Raw genomic sequence first — 23,685 nt, forward strand, 5'->3', positions numbered from 1 at the left:
CAATACAGCAAAGGCACACAACACTGCTCTCCCTCTGGGAAGGTTCTGCCCTTTGGCCTCGATGGCGTGCACTGCCATGCTCTGTTTTACTGGTCCCACACATAGGTGCAAGCTCTGGTTGGCACAGCATGGGGACACTGCTCCTGAGCTATCTGCTGCAGGGCTGCACACTGCACCCATCTCCCGAGCAACAACAGATAGCTGTCAGAGCGAGCCACAGCTCTCCTGGGTGCACCTGATGCTTAGGACAGGTTTGTTACTTTATGAGGCATTTACTGGGACTAAGCACACTAGCCAAGACAACCTGTACACATGTAAGTTAGTAAAATACTCCATTTGGCTTCCTAATTAATGAAGAAGCTTTTAAGACAACAGCTGTATGTTCACATCTGTCATTTGGTTTTCCTGTAACTCAAGTATTTGGCTGTTGAGCAAGGTAGGTGACAATATGGACGGCTTCTTTATTTCTGCATTTACAGGGACAGCAACAGGAAGCAGCAGAGGACTACGCTTCTGGAGCATGCTGGGCAACAGCAAGAGAGAAGATAAGAAACAGGTGGAAACCTCATGAAAGCAGAGGTTCAAAGGACTAACATCTGCTCGACAGTCACACATCTGAGCACTGGGGCTTCAGAACTAACTCCACCTCAACCCAGCTGTCCCACTACCCACAGAGAGCACCACACCATGAAACCAGGACTGTACCTTGCAGGGCCAGGCTGGTACCCTTGGCAGTTTATCTCCATCAGATGCTTTTTATGGCTTCTGACTCTTCTTCCTCCTTTCACCCAAGTAATTCATCCAGCCTCTCCAGTGAGCACTGCTGATCCAAGTGGCTCTGTGAACGGCTCATCCATTGGGACGGAATCCTGTACTCCCGATGTAAAGAATAATTCCAGGCTAAATTCTGCCTTGAGGTCCTCAGTCTGCGTCCTTCTCCAGTGCTCAGCATCAAGCTTCGCTCAAAGTCTGACAAGCCCATTACGCCACAGGATGAGCAGGGCGAGCTCACTCCTGTGCTTGGAGGAGAAGCGTAGCGCAGCAGGCTACGGATGAGACAAGCGAGAAGACTTCCAAGAACAGGACGGGGGCTAAAGCACTGGAGAGCTCAAAGAGCAGGCCAGAAAAATGGGGCAATGCATCGCAAGAGGGAAGAAACATCGTACTGCATCGGACTGCAGCGCTCGAGACCTCCAATCCGCAATGGGGACAGAGAGGTCAGCCAGCCCTACGAGCAGGTCCTTCACCCAACGGCTGCCGCTCACCGCTACGGCTACACACACCCACACGAACACATCGCAGCGCGACCACGAAGCGCTCCGCTCGCGTTCCCAGGCCAGTCCGGGCAGCGCCGTCACACAGCCCCGCTCCTCACGTCCTGCACTTCCCGGGCCCGGCTGCAGGAGGACGGAGGAGCGCTCACCGTTCCTCCCCTCTTCCGCACGACGTCCGTCCGCGCCTGTCAGCTGCACACCCCGAGGGATGACGGGCGTCCTACCGAGGAGACGTCGGCGCTCGGACCAGCTCAACCCGGGGCCGCGAACCCCGAGCGCTGCCGTGCCGGAGCTCCTTGCGATCCGTCCCGCGGCCCCGTGCCGCTCCGCACCCGCAGCCCCGGCTGTCACGGCGCCGGGCCGGGCCGGGCGCGCTCCCCGGGCCGCTTCCGGAGCGGGACTGCGGAGAGGCCCGGCCGTCCCCCCCACACGCGCTCCCGGGCGGTACGGAGAGCTCCCGGTGCGACCGAGCGCCGCTCCCGCTTCCCCCTCACCTTCTTCAGGGCGGGCACCAGCAGCCCCCGCCACTTAGGCGCGTTCTCCTCGCTGAAGAACTCGTAGAGCAGCGGCTGCGCCTGCATGGTGCCGCCGGGCCCGGCCCGCTCGGGGCGGCGGGCAGGGCAGGGCGGGCCGGGCTCGGCGCGGAGGAAGGCCGCGGCGGGGAGGGCTGGGCGCCCCTCACCAGGAGGCCCGGCGGCCCCCCGCCGCCGCCGGCAGGCCCGCAGCGGCGGGGGGAGGCGGCGGCTGCCGCATCCCCCTCCCGGCTCTCGGTGGTCGCCCCGCGGCGCCGCGGAGGGGTAGGGGCGGCGGGAGCGGGGTCACGCGGCGCGGCGCGCGGGCCGCGAGGGGCGGGGTCGGGCGCCCGGAGCGCGAGCGCCGCCGCCTCCCCCGCTCTCCAAAGCTCCCCCGTCCTCGCCCGCACGGTTGGCGCCCGCGGAGCATGCGCGGCGCCGGCCCGCCCCGCGCCTGCGCCGCAGCGGCGCCTCCGCCGCGGCCCTCCTGCACGGCGGAGGTGACCTCACGCCGCCGCTCCGCCCCCGCGCCGCCATGGGGCGGAGCCCTGCTGCGAGCCGCCGCGGAGCCGGGCGGCCGCGGGCGGCCGCGGGCAGGCGGGCGGAGGGGGGAGCGCCTTCGTAGGATCACGCAACCGTAGGCTAGCGAAGCCGGGCTGGAAGGGCGCGTTGGTGTTAAGGAGCCCTTCGGACCAAAGCGACGTGTCGTTCTGTCGCACACAGGGACCTCCATCCAAACACGACGGCTCTCGTCTGCAGATTTGCTCATTGTACCTTCCAAGCGTAATCTGCTTCAGAGGGAGCCACGCTGCGGGCAGGCAGGCCCCAGCTCCCCTCCCAACCGAGTGTCCACGTGCTCCCTGCTCGCTCCGGCCCCAGGCCTTGCTTCTCGCGTGGCCCACAGAGATGCAGGCAGGAGCTGGCACCTGCCGCTGGGTGTCTGCTGGCAGTTCGAGACCATGGGCAGCGCTACGGCTCCTCAGGGAGTTGTTTGTCCTTAGAAAGACACTGACACCTCACGTGGCGTGAGGCCAGGGGTAAATAAACATCCCGTTCAAGCAGGACACGAGCAAAACGAGCAGTCTGAAGACCAGAGAAGACAGTCATCTACTGCTTCCAGGGAGCCTGAGAAGCGTGAAACCCCTGCAGATTGCTCAAAGGGCGGTTTGGGATCAGCTTCCTGGATGGGAGGAGGGTGTTACCCACGCAAGAGTGCTTGGACAGACTGCGGAGTCTTTTTCTTGGAGGGCTGATACCACAGACACCGTCAGGAATGGCATGCACGTGGGGAAGTTTGCTTAAGTACTCTGAGGACGGGAGATTGTCCAGAGCCGCTGAGCAGCATTTCAGTAGGCAATGGATGGAGCTTCTCAAAAGAACGTCTTTGCCCCACACAGCTCTGCCTCAGGTGCTTTTCCTCCAGCCAAACACTGCTGTTTGAAGGAGTCAGACTCCTGCTTTGAACATACTGGGACAGGGATGAAAGGAGGTCTGTCAAAGCTGGTTGCTTGGCCTAGCAGTCTATCAGCATTCAAATCCTGCTATCAAATGCGTGCAGCACTGGGTGTAAAATTACACTCGTGCTTTGCTCACCAACTCTTCTAGGTGGAGATTAACACAGTAGGGTTGTGGTCCAAAATACTGCACCAAGCTGGCTTGACTCAGGCTGTAGGTATAAGGCTGGGGGTGCTAGCCCAGCTCTGCTTTCTGTGAAGGACCTGCACAACCCCACTTCTTTGTTCTCTTGAAGAAGCTCCATTTGAACTGAGATCCAGCCTTAGCTCATGCTCCAAACCAGAAAGCAGCACAGGGAAGGCAAGCTGTCTTGGCTGTAAAAATAAACTTGAGACAATCGCATCTTAGCACACCCTCTCCCCCTCCTTCCCCTTTCCCTGCCTTCCTCGAGTTTGACAAGCAATTCCAGCTGCACCATTCTCAGGGTACATCTTTCTACCAGAAGTATTCAATGAGAATAAAAAGCAGTTTCCTGTAGCTCCTTGGTGCTTGCTCTTCAGCAGCAGCCCAGAAGCCCCAAACTGCAAAATACAGGCCCCAGCTGCTGCAGAAACCCAAGGGGAAGGAGCACGTTTGCACATCGGCTATATTGTACTTGGGTAGAAGTCTGCTACTTTTTGGACACTGAAGTGAGGAATAGTCCACAGAGGCGGGATGGAAATCCCCCTTGGGCAGCAGCAGCACAAGTGAAACACCCAGAACTTCTCGCCTTTTCTGAGAATTCAGCTTCCCAGCACTGAGGCTCGTTACCACCTCTGCCACAGGGCGTATCTGAGGTTCTATGCAAGGGAGCAGATGGGGCCAGCAGATCCAACAAGCTACAGGCATTAAACAAAACAAACCAACTGACAAGAAATAGCCCAACTGAAAAAAAAAATAAAAATCAAGTTTTGCAAGCAACAGAGGTGCACCTGACAGAGGGAGTTACTCTAAGGAAGAAATTAAACAAGCCAGAGTTTGGAAGGACATCCAAAATACATATATCCATTGCCTAAGGGCATACAAGGGCAATACCGCCTACACTTAAGTGCTGCTCTAAATTCAGGGGAGCTCCAGTGGTCTGACCTTTCATGCATTCAGAAACGCCCAGCTTCTGTGTTTGGCACAAACATTTAATAGCAGAACTCAAGACGCAGAACGGTCCAGCAGCAGATTTTAGTCTTACGTGGAAATCAGTGCATGTGGTAATCTACTTGTACAACAACATGTTAAAAAAAAAGTTTATTTTACATTATATACATTAGAGAACATGTTTCAAAGCATTACCGATCACAACAATAATGCAGGCCATAAATCACTTTAAATTTAGTTTGGTTTTAGTGTATATTATCACAATAAAATATAAAAGAACATATACAAAAAAGGAGTCAAATGTGTGCATTTCGCTAAAACTTGGCATTTACATACTCCATTGGAAAATAGCAATCAAAAATACTTCTGATCAAAACTAAGTTCCTGTGATGCGTAGTAACCATTGTATTGTTTGAATGAGGTAGTAAACTAAATTATTTTGGCCATGTGTTAACATCCTAAATCAAAGAAAGTGTGAAAATGGTTATAAGGCCAAAAAAAGTCAAAACATCTTTGAGCCATTTCCACAGTGTGGAATGTTGCTGCTTTTTCACTGTGATATGATGCTATTTAGTAAGACAGACAGTAATAGTAATTTATATATTTTTTATCACTGTATATGCTAGTAATTCAAACACCTATTGCAGTGTTACAGCAAGGTACCACTATTCTGGGACTGACACCCATCCAGAAAGTCTTGTTTTCAAGCATAGAGAAGTAATCGTAAAGAGTTTTAATTAAATATAAAATACAGGTGTCTAACTGGTTTGTTTCACAAAGAAAACTACCCGCGTAAACAAACAAACAAAAAAAAAAAGGAACTCTGAAGCCCAAGTCATATCCACAAAGTCACAGCTTACCTTTGTGACTAAATACATCACATCTCAATATGTTGTGCAAACATGAACACCAGTGTGTTTCATCAAAATTAAAACAAGATTGTAATCTGATTACAGCCTTGGCTACGATTTCTAAAAGTTAAATTTATTTGTATTAGTAAATTACATATAATAAAATACAATAGTGTTGTTAAATGTACTGTTTTTGTTCCTAGCATCCCACTTTATAATAAACACATGACAAATCCTTAAAATAGTACCCCGATTTCATTTTTGCATCCTCAGTGACTTTTACATCTGTACAGGTAAGACACTTGTACTTAACAGGAGGACCACTATCTACAGAAAGTCAGTGTAGGTCTTCACCAAGAAGTTTCACTGAAAAATACTGCATATGTACAAAGATTACATAACAGTAAATTAAGCACTTCTGTGGTATCTTAATGCTTGTCTGTCCATACCACAAACAACTCACGTCTTCCTCTCATGCCATAATAAATTATAAAGTAACTGAAGTCAGGTTACTGCAGCTTTTGTGCAATTTCAGCCAGCCGTGAATGCCACCGCAGGAGTGCTATCTTGCCGAGGGGAGCTGCTGTGCACCATTCTCAGTAGCTGTTCTCATGCCCTGCTAGGATATATAGATTGCTGTTGGCTGTTGGGTTATCTGTCGGCCTGCTTTCCAGCACCACGACCCTAAAACAAAAACGTAACAGGCACAAAGTCAAACTGGAAACATTTTTTCTCGGGGCGTCCATTTGACCAGCAGTCATTTCTCTTTCCCTGGAGGCTTATCGACCAAAGCTCGCTCAAAGTACAATCAACTTCAAATCCAGCTCAGGTGGCTGGGAATCTCATCCAGACATGGCCTGAACATCACCAAGGATCTCCCACAGCCCCTCTAGGCTCCTAATCGACAACCGATCACTCTCAGCATCGTATTTTCACCCTCTGAGGAAGGTCCTACTCCAGCACTCCCTACTGCCTGGGCTGGTGCTTCCCTGGAGCTTTGCAAAGCTCCCCTCTTACACTGAATGTTGTTTGCCTGTTCTTTGCCTGTGGACACGTCAACTGACCAAAGCCCAACTTGTGCGAGCATTTTTAGCCTTTCCCTGAGCTCATGCAAATTATCAAAGGTCACTAAATTCACAGAAACTTCCTCCAGCTCTAGAAGTCACAGACACACAAATAAACATAAGCCAACAGAATTCACAAAAGGAGCATAATTACATGCAGATCTGAACTACTGCTGCAAAGACCACAAGGGATGTCCCACATTAGACCAATCTCTTTAAAGGAGAGAAATGGGCAATCACAGCTTGGTTTCACAAACTGTGAGAAGCTGAATCCGGCAAGAACGGCAAAAACTGCAGAACAAAGCAGGATGCTCATGACACAGTTCTCCTACACAACCTCCGCCAAAAGAGAAGGTGGATTCTGAGAAAATTCAAGTCCATCTATTGAGAATTCAGCCAAGAAGAGAGAGCTTACTTCAGAATGAATGCTCTGCTCAGCATGCTCCACAAGGCATTCCCCGCTCCCAGGAGAAAACATGCAAGCTTTTATCACACTGATATTTTTCACTTTTCAGAACCCCACTGAAGAACTACCAAAGAGAGAGACAATTGCTGGAAAAGGTTTCACAGCTCAAGCAGAAGATATGAGACTTGCAATCAAAATGATGTCTGAAAAAATTCAAAATTAGAGTTTATTGCAGCACAAAGTCTTTAAACATCGTCTCAGTCCTGGGAGACTATTAGTCTAAGATGGAAATAGATGGAACAGTATTTATGAAGGCGTTTTTCTCCAAGGCAATGATTTGCAATGTCATGTTCCATTCTGAAGTCAGACTTGTTTTTAATTTAAGCTATGCTGTCTCTTAACAACAAAGAGAAATGACATAATAAAGCTAAGCTCCATGCACATCTCACTGGCACCAGGAGAATAAAACCCTCAGGTCAGAGATGAGTATTGCTTACAATTACTCATTACCAGAGAGCTATCAGGTATTGCACATAAGGCAGAACCCTCAACCCCCAGACAGCAAAAATTGCCATGAGGTTGCTAGCTGACAAAGCCACGGCACCATTCAGTGCTGTTGATGTTACAGGTAATTATAGGGCTGTGCATCAAGCTTGGACAAGTAGCATATGGGGAAAGCCTCTAGTTGCTGTGGAGCTTATTGGTAGTTCGTAAATGCTACAAGAGAGCAAGTTTCCCGCAAGTAGCCTAAGACAGAGACAATTCTTAAAAACTGAAGTCTATCTTTGCACTGCATACGAATATATTGCAGGTGAAACTGTCAAGCCAGCACTCACTCTCCAGAGACAAAACATTTGCTGCGTTCATGACTGTTAAACTTATGTACAAAACTTGACAGCAGAGCAGAGAAACTTGAAGAAGACAGTGACACTTCTAAAATAGCAGTGACTATTTACAAGCTAACATTTGACTGATGGGTCAGACAGACATACATTTGCATCATGCAAAAGAGACAACAAAGAACAACTACGCTAAGAGTAATGAAGAGCTCTTAAAAGACCTGAGCTGCCATGTCGATAAGGCCTCTTTCTGTGGGTGAAATTGAGATATTGTCATTTTCAAGGTGACTGTTTTTTGGCATTTGTCTCATGCAGCTGAGCATCCCAGAGCAAAAATTTTAGTAAGTTAAAAGAACTACAGTGCAAAAAAAAAAAAAAAAAAAATTGAAAAGCTCCTTGGAGATGTTAACTGCAGCCAATTACAAGCTCCATGTCATGGCTGAGTACTTCTGGAAGCCCACAAACTCTTCTAGAAGAACTTCTATTTTTTTTTAAGAAACACAAGTAAACTTAAAGTGATGAAAGGTACACAGGTACACAAAGTAATGAGTGAGACAGTAAGACAGAATCACAAGAAACAAGCAAAAAGAATTTCTATAAGTAGGTGGGAAACATTTTGCCTCACTTCTACATGCCACATTCACTTTTCCTCATACCTGTCAGATCCCAGAAGCCTGAATATCCTTGTATTATCAGAAATTTCTTGTGTGATCTAGACAAAAATACAACAAGTATTTACATGTTAAGTGCACAGGTGATTTTTTTAATCAACCTAAAGAAAATAATTGACAATGGCTAATACTACAAATCTGCTCAATTAAGGTGGCTAGAGAGTGCATTGCAACTATCGCTCACAAATAAGATCTAAAAGGTTGCTTGTTTTTGGTTTCTTCCCAGTTGCCAAATAATGTGAGCTCCTCTGGGACCAACTGCAATCACACCAGCAGGGCTCAGCATGCACAGCACAGCACCTCAGTTACTGGCACCATTCTCTTTATATCATGACTGAAATAGGTACCTGTACAGCTCTACTTTGTCTCACTGTATTGTAGGCATCTGAAATGGTTCAGGTAAGTCACACATAATACCGATATGTTTTGTTGAAATACTGAATCAGAATGATGTAGTAAGTTCATCTTTTGAAGACTTTAAAAGGGTAACAATCAAATTGTTGCCCATTGTGTAAGGAAAACAAAGTATCGTGACACTTCAGACTAGTGCAATATAGCATTATGTTCTGCTGGTGAATTGTACTTGTAAGATATGTCTTTATGATTATATGAACATCAAAAGCAGCAAAGAAAATAGTATCTTAATCAATAAAGTCATCCAAAGCCCATTGAATACTCCAAAGGATATCATGTCATACCGTGAATGGGAAGCAGTGTTTCAAAGCTCCCTTTCTACATAATCACATTTCATTTTCTGAAGATAGAAGAGACTTTTCTCCCCTTCCTAGATCCTAGTAGCATTAGCTGCCTTATTAAATACACTTCTCGCATAGAGAACTTTTAAAAAAATTATATATATATATATCTAATTCACAGTAATGAGGTTTCCCAATCTAAGAAAGTTGCTACTTGCTTCTTGTGAGGTCAAGTCTACATCTTGGCCTAAATTCTAGTCTTGTCTCAGCATTTGCATGATGTTTCATCCTTTCCAAACAATCAATCACACCACTGTTGAAGGTAACCGTTGAAGAAGGAAAAGGTGAAATAATTTTCCAAGTAGCTAAAATCCTCCCCAATTAGACCAGGCAGTATTAGGCTAGTGAATTAGTAATAATTCAGATTCTACCAATACTTAAGTCTTCAAAGGGAAACGTGCTGCAATGTTAGGATGGTAAAGCTGTTTTCAGGTGTAACAGCTCGTATACACTTCACAATTCCCACAAAGTAACAAAGGTGATCAAGATCCATGTCCAGGAACGCAGGCTTTTCACAGTACCAATGAAAACAGGTTTGTTTCTTTTTTAATAGCTACAGCCACTAGGACAGCCAGGAGCACTAAGGAATTCAAAAAGGCCTGAGAGCTGACCCTAGGTATGCTCCACATAAAAATGTTTGGGGTGACTTTCTATCTGGCAATTGCTCAGATCTGCTGTCTGTATTTCACCTGGATGCCGGCTTTGACTTGGTTGTAACAAACCAAGAAAACAGTGTTCCTTATGTTTTACATAAACAATGTAACACAGCCATTGATGCAGCAGCACTCTGGGGCACGTCCTCTCACAACTGGATCAGAGCTTCTGAGTGCCAGCGGGTGGAGTAACATGCTGAGCTTTGCACAATGCTGCTAGCAGCAGTCTGGAGCTGGACAAGTGCCTAGCGGCATCATCTCCTCCTCACGCTCTGCACTAACAGCACAGGACCTGCAGCTTACTTAACATTATGAGTTCTTGGGAAAAGGACAATCGTGCCTGGTGATTTACCATGCAAAAATACCATGAAGAGCATTTGTAAACTTGGAAACAGAAAACAGTCTGACCAGCTCCCCACACAGAGCAGGATTACTGTCAGTGTAGACTAGGTCAGCTGTAGCTCTGTGCAAATAAATGCAGTGGTGTAACAATGTGGAATATCTAAGTTTGGCATGGTGCGACTATGTGCGTGCCTCAGAATACAACCAGTGGTAATGAACTCTCTCAGCAAATGTGACAGTGATGAACCAGCTGCTGAACACTGTAAGAATTCTTTGAAAAAGCAAATGAAAAGACTCATTCAAATCCTCACTAACACCTGGGCACATAAAATGTGCAGCAGAAGGAGTCAGGAAGGTGTTTACAATGATTTGGTGCAATTTTACACATTACAACGACTGGCAAAGCCCAAAAAATTCAGACATCCACCTGGGGCAGGCTAAGAGGCTACTAGCAATGATCTTCAAAGTAATTTAAGCTGAATAAAATGAACGTAAGCAAGAATTAGATTTGGATACTTTTTATGACATGAGACACGTTTTGAAGGAGACTCCAGTTTCCAGGTCTAACCTAGGAAGTCACTGAAAGGTTTTAACCTTTTTCAGCCCACAGTACCACGCGTTTATCCTGAGCTTGACTTATATTCGGAACCAGAATTTGAAGCAAAATGCACTACTCACCTCATTTGATCTAAAACTTCTTCCTTGCATGCCGTGTTTCCAGAACGCTAGTACACTGTCCTGTAGACAGACTGGTAACAAATAACACTGGAATCAGTTTTCATGCATAATGCCACCTCTTTCCTTTAAGGCCAAATGTATAGTGCTTGCAGTTTTGAAAATTTTATGTGTACATATTATGGTTTCACGTTCTCCCACACAGACTGCAAAACATCTCACAGGAATCACTGAATCTGCAGTAGCTGCATTCATTTATTTAAAAAGCAGGGTTCAAAAATATTCCCTCACACAACTCGGAAAACACCTTTCTGCCCAGGATTTTGTCCTAAAAAAAGTCCTCTCTCAAAAGAAAGTCCTTTTCAAGCCTAATGCTTGCAGAAAATACCAAGTGGATTTTAGCAGGAAAGTAGCAGCAGTAACTTTTGGAAGTATCACTGCAGTGATATGTTTAATTCACCACACACCCACTGGCAAACATGGTCTTTATCCAACAGCTACGCAAAGCTTTACAGAAACCTTTACTCCCCAGCTCTTTCCCTTGTCATACAGACAGAACCACGTTACAGACACCTGCATTCCAATCTTGTGTCAAGGGCCTTCCTCACAGAGAGAGGAAGTATGGAATAATCTGTCCCACCTGCATCCAGCATCTAACCTCTGTGAATCAGGGCACGGGATGCAGGAAATAAAGCAGAGCTCTTTAGAGACACTTTAAGGGCTGAGGAGGACAGTGGCAGCTCACTTATGATGAGCAGAGACAGGACTACAGCACAGGCAGAAGTACCACCAACAGCAAGCAGTTTCAGGTACGCTTGCTCCCTCTCATTCCTAACTAACAGGAGCCACAGAAACAATGTTTTCCACAACACCACTGGAAAATTATCAATATAAATGTATTATATATTTCACAAATCTAGCTCACTGAAATTCTTTATAAGAAAATAACTGGTGTTACTGATGTGAAGTGTGACGTATACTGATTTAGTCTTTGAGCTGCTTTACAAAGACGGACTGCATGAACACACATGCAGGGTGAGTTAGCCATGAATGAGTCACAAGGTTTAAGTAGGTTGTATTAAAGCTTTCTTTTAGAGGCTGAAGGCCTCCGTCATTTGCAGACCATTTAGCCTAACAAGGGAAGACTCCAGAGTTATTACTCTGTTTGGATTGCTCCAGGGGAAGCACGCTATGTAACATGCTAAACCATCCAACACAAAGCGAAACGCTTGAGAGATCATTTCACATGCCACAAGACTTGACAGTTAGCATCTCTAGTTATTTGCTCTAAGAGAAAATAAGCTTATCAATATTGATTATTTGATTATGAAATCCAACTTACCTATTGATTCAATCTGAAAGTCAAATGTGAGCTCTGATGACAGTTTGCGGCTGGATTTTAACCTGCCTTGTAGATTCACTATTTTTATGCAGCCTAGACAATAAATAGGATACACCAACCAACAGTTAATCTTCAGTTAATCTATGACCTAATTTGAAGACATACAGTATGCATGAACATGTATACGTATGTATATATTTAGCTGATACTCAAACTTACAATCCAAACACACCAAAATGGTATCTCTCTCCAGCTGTGTTACATGTACAACACTTGTCTCTGTAGTGTCTATAAAAAAAATGATAGTGTTAGTTCATAAAATAAATTACCATGAAATCTGAAATGGAACTTCTAGAGACTGAGACAATTTAATGGGTTAGTGTGCTTTTATCTGCTTAGAACAGTCATCCTGCCAGTGACATTTCTCTTCCCTTTGAGAGCAACGTCCATTTATCCAACTTGTTGACTGTGACAGGAAAACTGAAGCTGTAACATTAAAGTATGGACTTAATCTAGACCTTCCTGAGCCATATTGCAAAAGCAAGCTCATGTGTATGCTGTATTTCATACACTGTTTTATTCTGTAGGTCTCATTTAACACTGCTGTTGCAAAAAACGTGTACATCTCGGACTATCCACACTAAATCTGAACCATGTTCAGTCCATTCTGCTTCTGCCTCTATTTCGGATCTTGCTAGGGACTTTTATATTAGAACTTAATTCTTACTGCTATTTTTAGACTTTGTATCCACAAATATTTTTAAAATAAATAAATAAATAAGGGTTTTATTTCCTTCTTCAAACCTGTCTTCTGAGTTACAGCTACAGCAGTCTCCATCACAGCAAACAGGGAAATCTGACCACAGATGATCAGTGGACATGTCAACTCAAACGAGAAGTCCTGTTTGGTCTCTTTGATTAGAAAATTAGAATTACACAAAAGATGGCTTTTACTAACTCAGCACTGCTGCAGTGATTCTGTAGGCATTATTTTTTGCAAAAAGTAAAACTCATTACATCTGATGAAGATGAGAAATTAGAGCACATTATCTAAAATAACTAATAAAATTCACGGTCCTGTTGAGAAGTTAAAATCCCCTCACAGATAATGTCAGGGGTGTGCTCCTGGAGATGGCCTCTCCACCATTTATTCTGCTGTTCGGTCTCTTGGAAAATTTACATTAAAAACATTAACAAACTTCTAATGTGTGATCTTAACCAAAGCTGGATATAGCCATGATGAAAGCATGCAACAGAAAGACTGGAAGACATGTGTCTGTGCACCCACATCATGCAATGCAGAAGCTTATGCTGCACTGGCTGAAGCTAACAGGAAAGGGGAGAAAGCAAACCCCTACAATAAAGTCTACAGCAGCTTTTTTTTTTTCCATATCTCCATCAGACATTTACAAACAAAACATCAAACAAAGTCTGAACATGTTAAATGCTCTCTTCACTTAAAAACACAAAAAAAGGTGTCTGATCGCATTACTGCCCTCCTGTCAGCAGAGGACAAGAAGAAAACAACAGAACACAAGAGTTTAAATCAGTGTTAAGCAGGAGAAAGTAACAGACATAACGAGAGAACACAAATGATTCAAGCAGGCTTAAGAAGTATTTTTGGAAAGAATTTTTGGTTTGATTATCCATGTGAATAAAATAGAAAGGAACTGGGAAGGAATTACTGTTCTTGTATTTACATATTGACAGACAATACGGAAAGAACGACAACAAGATGTTATGGCTCAAAGAAATTCTACTTGGCAAGCTACTTTTATTGACTACTGAAGAGACAAAATGGATGCAGGAGTTTGACAATGAAATGCACTAACTCTGAAGTAATAAGTGCATTAATTGTCCAACCACTGATCACTTTGCTTTCTGTAAAAACTTTTTAAGCTTTTCAGCAGCACAACAGTCAGCAGGAACCTTTCCATTGGAAACCACTCCTTAGTGGATTCCACAGGATACAATTAGCCATACACACCTATGCAGCCTGTGTTGGCATATACAAATTCTCCATGGATCAACACAGACTCTTTGGCTAGCAATAACTAAGTTATTTATTCCTTCTATACCTGCAAGCTACAACCAGACTCAGCTCACTACCATACCTAGGTTTAGAGAGATTTTTGCAAACTTTAGAAATGTAATTCTTGGCACACTTCCTTTTCAAGAGTTTCTACTGTTATTCACACGGTGCGGCCTCCTCACTCACACTAGTAACAGACAGGTGCTTGGATTCCTTGTATCAGCAGTCCTAATTCCTTCTTATTCCATAAACATTGCCACTCCTCAGCAGGAGGCCAACAACACAATTCCTAACCATACAGGCCATTATGCCAAAGCCAAACCACACCTACAAAGGCTTTGAAAGAAATCGCTCAGAGTGTTGTTCTATAAAAATCCACTAAGTAAACAGAAATCACAGTGCCAGAGTAGAGCACATAATGGCACAGTGGGTAACAGGCATGCACTGCCTTATTTATGTAAAGTGTAAAAACTGCAACGCCACCCTTGAGATTCTAACAATAATTCAATCAGTTCAATTATAGAAGCATTAAAAAAGAAAGAAAAAAGGGTGCACAAGCAAGCAGGTACAAGGACCCCTTTAAACAAAAAACTTACTTGAATATTTTAAGCTTTAGTTTTGTCAAAGGCATCTACCTTTCTAGTACTTCTATTCAAATAGAAGAGCAAGGAACATTTCTGAAATAATCACAACAGCATGCACAAACCTGTTTCTGTAAACCATGAAGAGGTAGAATTTGGGTTGACAGTCTCAAACTTCACCACCTGGTTGAAGTCTCTTCCTCTACTGACACCAACACAGACTAAAGGGAACTCCTGCTCAGGGACTACCAACATTTCAAACAATCTCAGTGGACAAGGTACGGGAAAATCTATGTGCTGGATTAAGAAACAAAAGTATATATTAGAAGGGAAGCAACTTCAGTCAGAGTAACTATTAGCTATTTAAACTGAATTGTAGATTTTATTCCATATATTTTAAGACTTACTTCTTCAGATAACAGTAACTGAGAGATACAGAAAGCCTGAGTTGAGAAGATTAGAAAGTCTTCATGCTGATCTGGTTAAAATAGATTGAATGTCTTTCATCATGCGTGCTCTGTGCAGCTGTTCACAGAGAACAGGAGTGCTATACCCAGGATTGCTCTCTCTGACTCTGGAATCTCTAAGCTCTACCTTCCCAAGTTACAGCAGCTGCCTCTTTACAATCACATGTCCACTTTGGTTCCACCTCTTCTGATGGCATCATATAGGGAGAAAACAAGCATTTCTGGGCACCTGAAGAGTTACAAAGCACCAAACAAGTGGCTATCTTCTCTCCACTAGGGCAGTAAGCACACTCTTAACTCATGTTATTTCTCCATCTGGCCTTGCTTCAGTCTTAGGGCCAGAGTTTTTTTTAACATGTATATAAATGACAATGCTCATGCAGAGAACTTCACTCTCCTACTGAAGTGGACTACAAAAAAAAAATTCCTATACTTTTAAAGTTAGTAAATACGTATCACAGACATTTGAGTAGTTAACTTCAACATAATTTAACAGAAAGAGACAAAAGCATATGCCTGGAAATTTACTGTTATTTAGTAACACAAGAAACAACTAATACTTAACAAATCATTACAAGATAAACAGAATCAAACACCAAGGAATTTCATCCTATTACAACATTACCTTGATTAACATGAATTTTTGCATTGGTTCAACCCATTCTAACAGAACAATGCTAGACTGTAGTGCTCCACAAAGGTATTTGTGGCCTGTGTAGGGATTTCTCACTGTCAGAAAAGAAGAGATAATATACATAAGTACTATAAGCAAATGTAAATTATAAACTATTTTCAACTAAATAACAGTTCACATATTTCTGGAAAATAATCCCTCCTATTCCACTTTCATAGAAGGAAGCTGCTGAGAAGTCAACACCCATTCTTAGAAAATGACAGCAGTGAGCACGCCGGAGCAGGGCTTGCCTTTCTACCAGGTGTAACAACCAGCAGTTTGTGTCAAATAAGCCACAAAAACTTCAGCTCCCACCCAAGGAGCTCTGGCATGTTTGACATCTTCAACTCAAAGCTGAGTGTCGGTTCCTGAACTGGTAGACAACATTTACTATTTTAGACGGGCTAAATAAGAACAACAGCAATAATAATTATTAATAAAGGTATATGCATGTATGCTGTAAGCATCTTGCTCCAGCATGTTGATTTGCCTAAATTATCTCCAAATCATCATGAGCTGTTAAGGAATAGTTCTTTTCTATGAGACATGGGCAGCAGGAATTGAACAGTCACTGTGGAGAACTGCACAGCTGCAGTTTAAATACCATAATTGTAAGTCTGAAATCCAGGCACTGTATTTCTGATAAGCACTTGCAGGTCAGCATGAAATCCAGTTTTCAAGTGACACATAGTTTCCACTCAACTGCACTTCTTCGTATTTTTATCAGCGTTCAGTTAAAAAATGGAAAGAGGTCAATAAAGTTGAAAAAGTGAGCACTGTGAAACAAATTTGATTCTACAATAATGATAGAATTTAGCTTCTTAGTGGATACATAGGCACAGCTTAAGAACTACCTCCCATTTAATTACACTGGCTCACAATGTCAAAGGCAGATGGTGGTGGTACGGCAGCAGACGTTGAATTTCATTTTGTTGCCATGGGACTGATGGCAGCAGAAGGGTAGCCTGACAAAATGACATCTGACATGGAAGTTCACATGAAGTGAAAGCATGGAAGTGAATTCCTCCATGAGGAGAAAATGGCACCCACTGACATTCAACGCTTGCTAAACGCTGATGGAGATCCAACAAAGGATGTGAGCAGAGTGAGGTGGTGGGTAGTGTGTTTCAACAGTGGCAACAGTGGATCACATCTGCTGGTGCAGATTTGTACAAGTGTGGCATACAGGCTCTTGTTCACTGCCAACAAGAAACCATAGCTAATGGTGTTTCGTAGCTGCGAATTTGCTCTCTATCAAACGGTGTTACTGCACTCTTTTATCTGTTGTAGTTTCCAAGAAAATAAATGGGAACCATTAATTTCAGAATGATCTATCTAAAGATCAGATCTCAAACTGCAGCAAACACATCAGCCATGAGGTAATTAACAACAAGGATCAAGTAACAAGCCCCTAACCCAGAACTATCTACACACATAGCAAATAATGCTCCTGCACCCCCACTGACAAGAAAATCCACTACCAATCCACTGGCACCTTAAACACCAAAGCTCAATTTCATTAATCCAAGTTCTTGTTCACTACCAGTCAAGCCAACTGCACAAGTTGCACTTGCCATGACCCTCAGAAAGGCTGAACTCAGCAGCAGAAACCACAGAACAAGCAATTACTAACACCTGTAAACAAGAGAAAGAAGACCAGAACTTCTGGTCTTTTTCTGCCTCCTACAGCCCTGCTGATTTCCCTAGGCCAAAGAGATCATCACATACACCGCCTGCAGCAATACAGACCCAGGCTGCATGCAGTAAGCAGGGCCCAGGGCAGGGGATCTGTCACCTCTCCCCTTAGATCTGCCTTTTGTGACTCCACACCCCTAGATCACATCCAGTACACACAGGAGTGGGAGGCTGGGAGTATTCTTTCAGCATCCATTAACATTCACAGATAGACCAGGCGCCTCAACTAAGGCAAGGCCTCCACGTACACAGTACGCAATGTTAATGCCCTACCACACCCTTGAGGATTTGTATCCCAGAAGTCAAGTTTTAACAGGCAAACTGGGCACAGAAGTGATAACATATGTAGGAATTTTTTTAGCACAATTAGGGAGATTTTTACTTTTCATCAGGGTGAGTGACAGATGCTCACTTTCCATTCAAAATCTTCCGTATAATTCCTCATACCAAAGTACTGTTACAACTCTGAATGATCTCCTGGTGTCAACTCCCCCATTTAAAAAACACTTCTTAACAGATTGCATATTTAAGTTTTAGGCAGTCAGCACTCCAAAGATATTATAAAGACTTGAAAGATTAAAAAAAACCTCTGTTTTCAGCAACCACTATTAATAATTAGAACTTCTGGTAAGAAGTCAGGCTACTTAACCGGATAACTTCTTTTAAATTGCACTCCATCCATGGAGATTAGTTTCTTTCTGAGGGCTGGTTTAAATTTGATGCATTCTGCTTCCCTGCATTTTCTTGAGAATTGTCTTTATCTTTTAAAATGAAGAGAGAAATGGGGAAGTTTTCACTGCCTAAATGCAAAGGACTGATGTGAACGAGTTCACTGTCTGCAGATGCATAGTTTCACAATAATTATAGAAAAGCCTCTTCTCTGAAAAGTTCTAAGTCTTAATACTGCTACCACTTATACTGTTTATCAGAGCTTATTCTGCAGATCTTTACTTACCGACACAACATTTTTGACACCATTTAGTGTCAGGAATTTTTGTAGATACAGCAAATTTCCTGCAAGATAAACACAGAATTATCAATCAATCAACTAAAATAACTGAATTTCCTTTCAGAAAGTTGCTGCTGTGAGTTATATTTGCCCATCAGAAAAACATCTGTTTTGTCTCTCTCTTCTCAAAACAACATACTTAGAACACACAAGATGATCTCTTTTCAAGCACTGAATTATGCAGCATTATGAACGCAGTTAGAAAAGAATCTGTAACCTGTTACATCTAAGGCGTGTGGGAAATTAGGGCATACTGGGTAGGTTGCTGAGCCACTGTCATTTCCAACTAGCACCTTAAGTTTTCAAAGCTTTTCATAGGCAGGGCAGCATGAGTTTCAAGAGAAGGTCTGAAGAAGGATAGGAAGGCAGCTTTGCAAGATTTTATTTCCTGTGCAGGGCACATTCCCTGAGAAAACATGAAAATAACTGCTTGAAAAATTAAGAAAGAAGCCAAGGTAGATAGTGTTTTTTGCTGGAGTCAGTGCTTCTGAACATACTAGAAGACAACAAACTATGAAAGTAGCCTTGACAATGAAAATTACTGATTTGACTGATGGTTCAAAAAAGACAGGAGTTTGTGGAACAACTGATGCTGCAGTCAAAGCTATGAACCACGAAAACACTGCACAGTATTTCAAATGAAGTTGTACAGAAATGACTAACAACACAGTAGGACTGAGATGCACAAAAATAGTATTAATCACAAATTTAGGATGGGAGAAGTCAAGGAAGGCTTGAAAAAACCTACTCAGGGACGCTCAAAATAAGGAAGCTGGACTGGAGATTTACCACAGACTTATTTTCTGCTTCTGAATGCTTGTCTACCAAGTATCATAAACTGAGCTTCAACCATTTGGCAGATGACCATACTGAAACTTACATAATAAATTTAAATTTTATTTTGCTTCGCATTTTCTCTACAGGAAACTGTTTTTAGTTTACCTTCCATTATTTCATATAGTACTCATCACCATAGTATCCATGACCTTGCCAAAGAATATACTTTATGGCTTGGTAAGGAACAAAAACTGTGGTCTTCCATATAACTCAAATGTAATTCTGGTAGTCTGCCTGGCTAATATTACTACCCTGATGCCTTACAGCTAAAGGATAAGACAACAAAATAGATTATCTAAATGAATCTGTCCTGCTTTTGAATGACTAGCTTGACACTTGCACATTCAGGTTATGCTACATTTTTCCTGGGATGCAACAAGACCAAACAGGAAATCTTTTCCAAGCCTTCTGGAACCTAGGTGAGGTATTATTTCAGGTCAAAAACTGCCTGAATTTGTTCCTTATGTGACCCATGTAATTATTACGGTTATCAGTCCACTGCTGCTAACAATCCTCAACCCAAAGCCACTCAAATGAAGTTAGTTTGGAAGACAAAGGAGCTCAGCTGTTATGCAGACACAAAGACAACAACATTTCAATACAAAACTCTTAGGTAATTAAGAATTCAACCTCTAGGAAAAACACAATTTTTAGATAAGTTTTGCACCATTATGTTTGCAGATGACTGAACAAGAAGTCTTTACCAAATCTGAAATCTTAGCAAGCTGATAGTAGCACTAAAGGTAATCGAGAATCGGGTCTGCTATAATACAATTTCCTAACAAAAAACCCTGTCCAATGAGAAGACCCAATGATTCACTATGCCCTTTAAGAAGTTTCTCTGCAAACTAGGTTAGTGTTACCATCTCCTTCTCTTTGATTTGAATGGGGTCGAAATGCTTGTTAGGCAGCCAGCAGTGCATCCAGTCTATGGGATTTTGCATGCTCTTGCTAGAAAATTATGCTGAAGGGACTGCATACATAATGCACTGTAAGCATCTGGGGACAAAAATTTCCTTGTAATACCTTCCACTCTGGCTTGCAAGAAATGACTTGTCAATGACGAGAGTCAAATCTGCGTTCCAGTTCTATTTTGCCTGGCTTTCAAAACAGCCCATCAGCCCATTCCTTCTGCAGTAAGGGTTGCCTTGATCATCTCCCCAGTGATAAGTTGGAGAAATCCATTTAAGTACAACTTTTTCTTTTTTTCTTTTGATAAAATGGAAAACAAATGCAAAGAGCACATGCAAGTAACTAATTTAAGATCATTATTTCTACTTGCCTGAAATATCACAGGCACAATATTGACCCAAGATTTTGTTTCACAGGTACAGTGACAGCTTGGCATACTAGACTATACCTTCCTAAAGCTATGCCTAAAAACTAAAGGCTTCACAACAACAAGGTGAAATGTACCAAACACCATTTCTCTATTAAGAATATATTCACATCTCAATTCATGTGAATACAGGGGGGGTCTACATTCTGATTAACATCCACATGAGTTACTTAAGGAAAGGTATGAACAGAGCTCCAAATTATTTGGGATTTCCCAACTTTCATAACCATATCCTGGATTCTTAGAATCAAGATGTTCTGATATTATCTGATAAGGAGAACTTACCTGGGAAGTATTCGGTCAGGGAGTTTATGTGCTGGAATAGCAACAGGTAACTTTTGCATTTGCCTTGCATAATCAAAGAGTCCTGGCAGATTATGAGAATATAGCTGAGAAGCTTTACCTGGAAATCAGAAAAAAAACACTTCAAATACGAAAACAAATATATACCTGCACCACCACTCAAAGATGGCAGAGTAACTTACCAGATATAGATAATAAGCAATTGTTCATGACGTATAACCACGTACACCTTCGAGGAAATAGCTGATAAAGGGAAGAAAACCAAACATTTAATTCATTATACACAAAATGTAAACACATTATCTTGATTAATTAACATCTTCATAGACAACAGAACAAAACTAATATTGACTTGCTTTTTATAACAGAAATTAGCTTAAGCCAATTAATATTTACCTGGATTCCAGAGTTAAGTCAAGTATATCTCAGGCACACACATCATATTCAACATAGACATTAACATTTAGACAATTGGAACATTTTATACCCATGTCTTAAAGTATACTACAATAATTGACACTTCGCAGGCTAATAAAAATCAATCAACTCTTTTTCAAGAAAATTTAATAACTACCAGCCTTTCTCCTTCAAAGGAGAAACACTTAACAACATAAGCTACAGTAAAAATAATTTAAAATAATTTAAAAAAAAACAGTCAAAAAACAACACCATTCTAAAGCCTTGAAATATTTAAATCTGTCACTTCAAATGACTTTTTATCTTCATATGATTACACATTTCTCTTAAGTGATCAAGGAACGTAACAAATGGTCAAGGCAGAATTGCTATTTGTCAAATTACCAGACAATTACCAGCAAGAAGAGGCTGTGACTACCAAAACATCCTTTACAAAAAAAAGAAAAATGAAAAATACTTTTTTTCCTCCTCTCATGTAAGTTCTGGAGCTTTTGTCACAAGTGGTCACAGAAATGGACAGTATCAACAGTGTAAAGGTGATTTGATATACTCATGTCCAACAGGCCCATAAATGGATACAAAGGCAAACAGGCAGGGACGTGCTCTCCACCAAACCTAATTCAAGGACCACAGAGGAGCCTGAGGGGAGTGGCCATCAGGCAGCAGCAGGGCTCATAGGCACTTCCTTCTGCCACTGCTGGAAACCGACTATTGAGATAGACCACCTAGCAGGACATTTCCTTCACTCTTTAACAAAAGAGCAGCAAAACAAGTTTGAGGAGATCTGTAAATTAACTGAAAGATTTTTCTGCAGGAAAGTGAAATATCTTGAAGCTGTGGTAACTTCTGGAGACGCATACTACTTTTGCTTTGTCTGTTAGTGAAATGAAATGAAGTAGAAAATAACCAAGAATAAATAATACTTCAGCTTTTACAGTGAGCTGTATCAGACCTAGAGGGTAAGTGTTGTGGTTTTGTGGTTTTGATGCCGGTATTCCACATCAGAGCATCATGCAGCAGTTAAGGAGTTAATGCTGGGGGAGCAGCAGAGGGGCGGAGCTCCGCACCGGATGCAGGCGGCGCTCGGTCTGGGCGCGTTGCTCTGGGCTGCCGTGGAGGTTCAGCACGTGTGCTTCCCCTGCGGGTCCTCCTTAGCGTAAGCTCATAGCTTTTGGTTTGAAAATTTTTCTCTCTCTTTCAATTGTTCAATTTTATTAGATTTAGTAAAAGTTACCGTTCCTTCTCAGATCGTGCCGTTGTTTTCTTGTAGACCCATCTCTTCCCGCCGTTTCCCCCTCCCCCTCCCGGAGCGCGGCTCTGCTCGGGCGGCCGCGCGGCCACTGACGCAGTTTCTTTTTTTTTCTCTCCCCTCTCCCTTCTCGGTTTCCTTTGGGTTACTGTCACGGACAACACCGTGACAATTATTGGTGGAGAATGCGGGCAGTGCAGTATTGGCTCTCCATTGTAAATCTGGTGCAGAGTGGACTAAGGTTTTTCATGTACCTTACAGCATGCTGGCGTCTTTTTAAGCTCCTCGCGTTCAGCACCGGAGTAGTGTGGATATACAGCTACTTTAGTGTGCTGAGGGGGTTACATGCCTCCTACCTAAACACCCTGGCTAACGTGACAGATTATGCGGCATTTGGAACGGTTTCCAATTACTCTTTTCAGGTCTTTACCTATATTCAGGATGTCAGCCCGGCAGTTGTGGCAACTGTGTTATCTGTTTTTCTGCATGCACTCTCTGCAATAGTAATTTACATCATGTGGAGGAAGCTTTCCTCAAAACCAGAGAGTGTTGAATGGCAGGGAAGGTGGAAAAAATTAGGAAAGAAATTAGAAGCGTGGGGACCCCCGGTGTTATGCAATTTTGATCTTGAGCACCTGTGGGACCCTGAGAAATTCAGTGAGTGTTTAGGTAAGGAGTCATGGGACTCAGGACGATCTGAGAAGGAATGTATTGTTTGGGGTCTGGCTTGTGCTTATCGAGCCATAATTGATATTCTGGAGAGAAATGGTTTCCAAACCAAGGTCCAAAGCAAAAATGAAAACCTCGAAGTTAGACCTGACCAATCACAGGAAGCACCGGTATCAGTGTCGGTTGCCCCTGTGGAAGGCCAGAAATGGACACGGCCGTCCTCGCGCCTAGAACGGAAAGAAGAAGAAGCAGAGAAAAAAAAGGAAGATCCCGGCGAGGGGCCCTCCTCAGCACCACCACCACCACCACCACCTAAAAAGGCCACTAAGAAAAGTGAGAGACATGGAGAAGACAGCGATGATGATGGAGTCACTGTTACCACTACTCGTCGGCCCCTAAAGATGACTGAAATACAAGGTTCAAGAAAGGAGTTTGTACGGCGCT

General features: G+C 43.1%; 2 protein-coding genes across 9 annotated transcripts in view; both read right to left on the reverse strand.

The window, feature by feature from the left end:
* Positions 1 to 1,874, reverse strand: part of SOS1 (SOS Ras/Rac guanine nucleotide exchange factor 1) — a 46,455-nt gene extending 44,581 nt beyond the window's left edge. Inside the window, exon 1 of one of the 2 annotated variants that reach the window (XM_065730134.1) lies at positions 1,769 to 1,874. In XM_065730134.1, the coding sequence (XP_065586206.1) occupies positions 1,769 to 1,855 (87 nt within the window). In that variant the 5' untranslated portion in view covers positions 1,856 to 1,874. Of the gene's footprint in view, positions 1 to 705; positions 958 to 1,768 lie in introns of those variants that run through there. The other variant, XM_065730219.1, reaches the window with a different exon arrangement.
* Positions 1,875 to 4,511: 2,637 nt separating this feature from the next.
* MAP4K3 (mitogen-activated protein kinase kinase kinase kinase 3) overlaps positions 4,512 to 23,685 on the reverse strand; it is an 84,258-nt gene continuing 65,084 nt past the window's right edge. For 4 of the 7 annotated variants that reach the window (XM_065733911.1, XM_065734299.1, XM_065734160.1 and 1 more), the window contains 10 exons: positions 21,089 to 21,149; positions 20,889 to 21,006; positions 18,374 to 18,432; positions 15,676 to 15,779; positions 14,709 to 14,880; positions 12,190 to 12,258; positions 11,971 to 12,063; positions 10,632 to 10,702; positions 8,189 to 8,244; positions 4,512 to 5,907 (listed from right to left, as the gene is read on the reverse strand). In XM_065733911.1, coding sequence (XP_065589983.1) covers positions 5,820 to 5,907; positions 8,189 to 8,244; positions 10,632 to 10,702; positions 11,971 to 12,063; positions 12,190 to 12,258; positions 14,709 to 14,880; positions 15,676 to 15,779; positions 18,374 to 18,432; positions 20,889 to 21,006; positions 21,089 to 21,149 — 891 coding nt within the window. In that variant the 3' untranslated portion in view covers positions 4,512 to 5,819. Of the gene's footprint in view, positions 5,908 to 8,188; positions 8,245 to 10,631; positions 10,703 to 11,970; positions 12,064 to 12,189; positions 12,881 to 14,708; positions 14,881 to 15,675; positions 15,780 to 18,373; positions 18,433 to 20,888; positions 21,007 to 21,088; positions 21,150 to 23,685 lie in introns of those variants that run through there. The other 3 variants (XM_065733994.1, XM_065734228.1, XM_065734366.1) reach the window with 3 other exon arrangements.

This window comes from Cyrtonyx montezumae, unplaced genomic scaffold (assembly GCF_038088225.1).
Source record: "Cyrtonyx montezumae isolate F1298 unplaced genomic scaffold, pur_monq_1.0 scaffold_0, whole genome shotgun sequence".
Classification (NCBI taxonomy): Eukaryota; Metazoa; Chordata; class Aves; order Galliformes; family Odontophoridae; genus Cyrtonyx; species Cyrtonyx montezumae.